The sequence below is a fragment of the Haplochromis burtoni genome, unplaced genomic scaffold (genome assembly GCF_018398535.1).
Source record: "Haplochromis burtoni strain Fernald_Lab_line unplaced genomic scaffold, NCSU_Asbu1 Contig_297, whole genome shotgun sequence".
NCBI classification, from domain to species: Eukaryota; Metazoa; Chordata; class Actinopteri; order Cichliformes; family Cichlidae; genus Haplochromis; species Haplochromis burtoni.
In genome coordinates, this window is record NW_024582658.1 from 179,128 (window position 1) to 182,511 (window position 3,384).

The 3,384-nt window shown below is 38.1% G+C and overlaps 1 protein-coding gene across 1 annotated transcript in view; it reads left to right on the forward strand.

Annotated features, from left to right (window-relative positions):
- Positions 1-1,623, forward strand: part of LOC102294128 (cholecystokinin) — a 4,036-nt gene extending 2,413 nt beyond the window's left edge. The window contains exon 4 of the mRNA XM_005940862.2: positions 687-1,623. Coding sequence (XP_005940924.1) covers positions 687-823 — 137 coding nt within the window. The 3' untranslated portion in view covers positions 824-1,623. The remainder of the gene's footprint in view (positions 1-686) is intronic.
- The last annotated feature ends 1,761 nt before the right edge of the window (positions 1,624-3,384 follow it).

Consider the following 3,384-nt stretch of genomic DNA (forward strand, 5'->3'; position numbering starts at 1 on the left):
GAGAGAGAGAGAGAGAAAGAGAGAGAGAAAGAGAAATAATGACGATGTGAGGCCAGAATCACTACCGGGCAATTACAATGCCCAAAAGACACCCAGTTTACCGCAGAGCGCTCACAAAATGAAGCGAAGATGAGAACATTTTTTCAAAGCCCAGCTCACCAGCCAAATATCCTCAGTGCGGAGAGCCAGTTTTCGAATATTGTGCGCACTTTTTCTTCTAGAAGGCACAAATAAAGAATTAAATTAAGCTGTAAGCTGGTAATGAACACAGATAACTGCCAAAGTGCCCTTAAGTGCACAAAATGTGCCTTAAAAAGTTGGAAAAGAGATGCAAATTTAGATATTCAAAAGATAAATCCCTGAAAATGAGCTTTTGTGCAGAGTCTATAAACTGCTTGGTTTATGAGAGCACTTATTTGCTCAGCGTTTCCCACATTTTTAAATTTCCTGCATGTGCTAAAAACCTCTCTGCCCTGCTCAAGCTTCTCGCGGAATTAAAAGTCTGATTCATGTCTCTTACTTTGAAAATCAGAGCGTCTCTATGCAAAATAAGAAATCAAAAGTAAGATTTCACCGCAGAGAAGTTCTCAGCTTCTCTCATGCTCTCCTCACTCAGAGGAATACTAATTTCACTCATGCTCTTTTTCTCTCCTCCACCCACGCTTTTTTCCCTCCTCCCCTCCAAGGTTCTGTGCGCAGAAACTCCACGGCAAACAGCAAAGGCGTCGGACCGAGTGCCAACCACCGGATAGCAGACAGGGACTACTTAGGCTGGATGGATTTCGGCCGCCGCAGTGCAGAGGAGTATGAGTACTCCTCATAAGGGGAAGTCATGGCTCACACGACCACCACCATATGGGCACAAGATAAAAAGAAGAAAAAAAAACCCTGCGCAAGCTGTCTCACAATAAGAGTCTATTTATGATGTATTTGTTGTACATTTGTTTGTAAAACTGTAATAATGCAATATACATACAGTATGCCAAATTTTGCAGAAAAGCTCTCACTGTCCAACTTTCTTCGTTTTTTGGATTTCTCTGGTTTCTTTATCATTCAAAGTGGAAAGGAGTCGGATGGTGTCAGGGCTTGTGGAAAGTAACCAAATAAAGATTTAAACTATCGCTCTGCAGAAGTATTCTTCCAATGCACGCTGCTTAAAGTAGATCCATTCACATTCAACTGCTGTTACGTAACATGCGTGCCGAAGAACCAGATTATCTGAAACACTTCATTTCTAGTGCAATCATACTCTTTTATATAGCAAGGAGCCGAAATGACAACATAAGCATGGACTAATACTCAGTACATATTTACTTTGGTGACAGTTTGTGAGAGTAGACGGCTTGTAAATCAAAGGTGGCAGATAAAACATCCCAGTCAGGGTTAGGGTCTACTTTATTTAAGTGTTTCTACATCTAGGATTAACAGTTAAAAGGCACATTTGAACCCAGGATCTTCTTGCTGTGAGGCAACAGTGCATACTACTGCACCATTTAATTACTTAATTTGCCTAAATAAAGTAACCTATTGCCTCATTTAAATAAAGTTATATGTTGTAACTGCTATCATTTATTTTGAGTCCCGGTGATTAAAGTAATAAAACCACTGGCTGTATATAAAAAATGGAAGTTGCCCTCTGGTTTGTTGACTCACATTTCTAAAACCTTAACATTTTGGCTGCTGCAGTTTATTTTGAAGTCAGAAGTTGCTATGTTTAGATTAGCAAGTTATCATCATCAGTTAACGCTAGCTACTTTAAATATCAACATCTATAAACTCTACATGTGCAACACAGAGACTACTGCTAACTGATGTTCTTCAAAAGGCACAAACACCTCAAAAAATTATGGTGTGCTCCAATTCAGTGACCAGTCTTTGTGGAGTGAAACATTGCAGGCACTGATTTGCCACAGCTGCCTCTTAATCTATATATCCTTGCCTGTCAGTCCACAGTTTTAATAAGACATCACTCTCTGTGTATTATAAAGGAGAAAACTATCCATAGAGATCCTGATCGCTTTGAACATGTTAATGTGATACTTGAAGGTTGGAGTCTAACGCTGCAGTCTGTGGGGAAAGACTGGTTTTTCACATTAGCCTCAAGTGTTCTTTAAAGGAAGTGGGGATTTGAGCTTTTCCATTTTGAAAGAGCCAAAGGTTGATAGTTGAATAAAACTCAAACTTAATACACTATTCCAAAGTAAGCAAGCTCTGCTTGCATGTTAGTTTAGAGTTTAAGATAAATCAACTCAGAAAAATGTGATCATGAAAGGTTTTATTTATTTACTGCAGAAAGCTAAAAGTAGTTAAACGAACAACAACATTACATATCAGTTGACAGAGATGTCCAACACACTGCACGGCTAGTGCAAACACTATTTTTATTAACATTTGGACATCAACTCAAAAGCAAATCTTTAATCTCCGAGTCAGAAAATCTCAGAGTCGTCTTGGTCATGGTCACTAACTAAACCTTATCCCTGCTCATGGCCAGAACTTTGGAAACCACATGATACATTCACTACAATTAAAGTTTAAAGGTACAGTGTGTAAAATGTCACCACTAGATGCTTGTAGATTGTAGACTGCATTCTCCTGAATTCAGTTTTCTCACCCCTCCCATTTTAAATCCATAATTCTAGCTATGGCGGTCACTGTAAGACAAACAACTCTGGCTGTAGTGATTGTAGACTGTTAGTCTGCTGTTTACCTCAGCTGACATTATTTACTCTGGAGGAGTCTGATATGAGTCGATGAGTCAGTGAAGTTCACTTCTGTTCAACTACAGCAATAAAGAGGTGAATATTTGAGGATATCCTGAACTTCTCTGTCAGTAAATGCTGTTGTTTTCGCTACTGTTAGCATCTGTTAGCATCTTTTAGCTGCCTTTAGTGAAACTGTCGTTATTGGACCTAATATTGTTGAACTTGGATGCTTAGAGAATAAACTCTCATACAATATAAGAATGTAATCAAACTGCCTATCAGAGGGAAAGTGTTATTTTTAGCACACTCGAGCCTGACATTAGCTTCCTTAATGTTAGCTGTTGTTGTTGTTTAGCTGGCTTCCTGTCAGTTCATGTCAGGACAACATGGTGGCTTCCATTAACTGGCGCCTTCTCCTTTGCATTTTTAATGGATTCTAAGTTTATGAGAACACATCAATGTGTTGTAATACATAATTATGTTATATCTGTCAGTACAATACTCTTTTTTTTCTGTTAAATAACCTTAAAAATGACTGACTGCAACTTTAAATTGGCATTGTAAAGCGCTTTGGGTGCCTTGAAAAGCGCTATATAAATCCAATCCATTATTATTATTATTATTATTATTATTATTAAATGCTGCATATGTGAAATAACATTTAAGAAAATCTTTATTT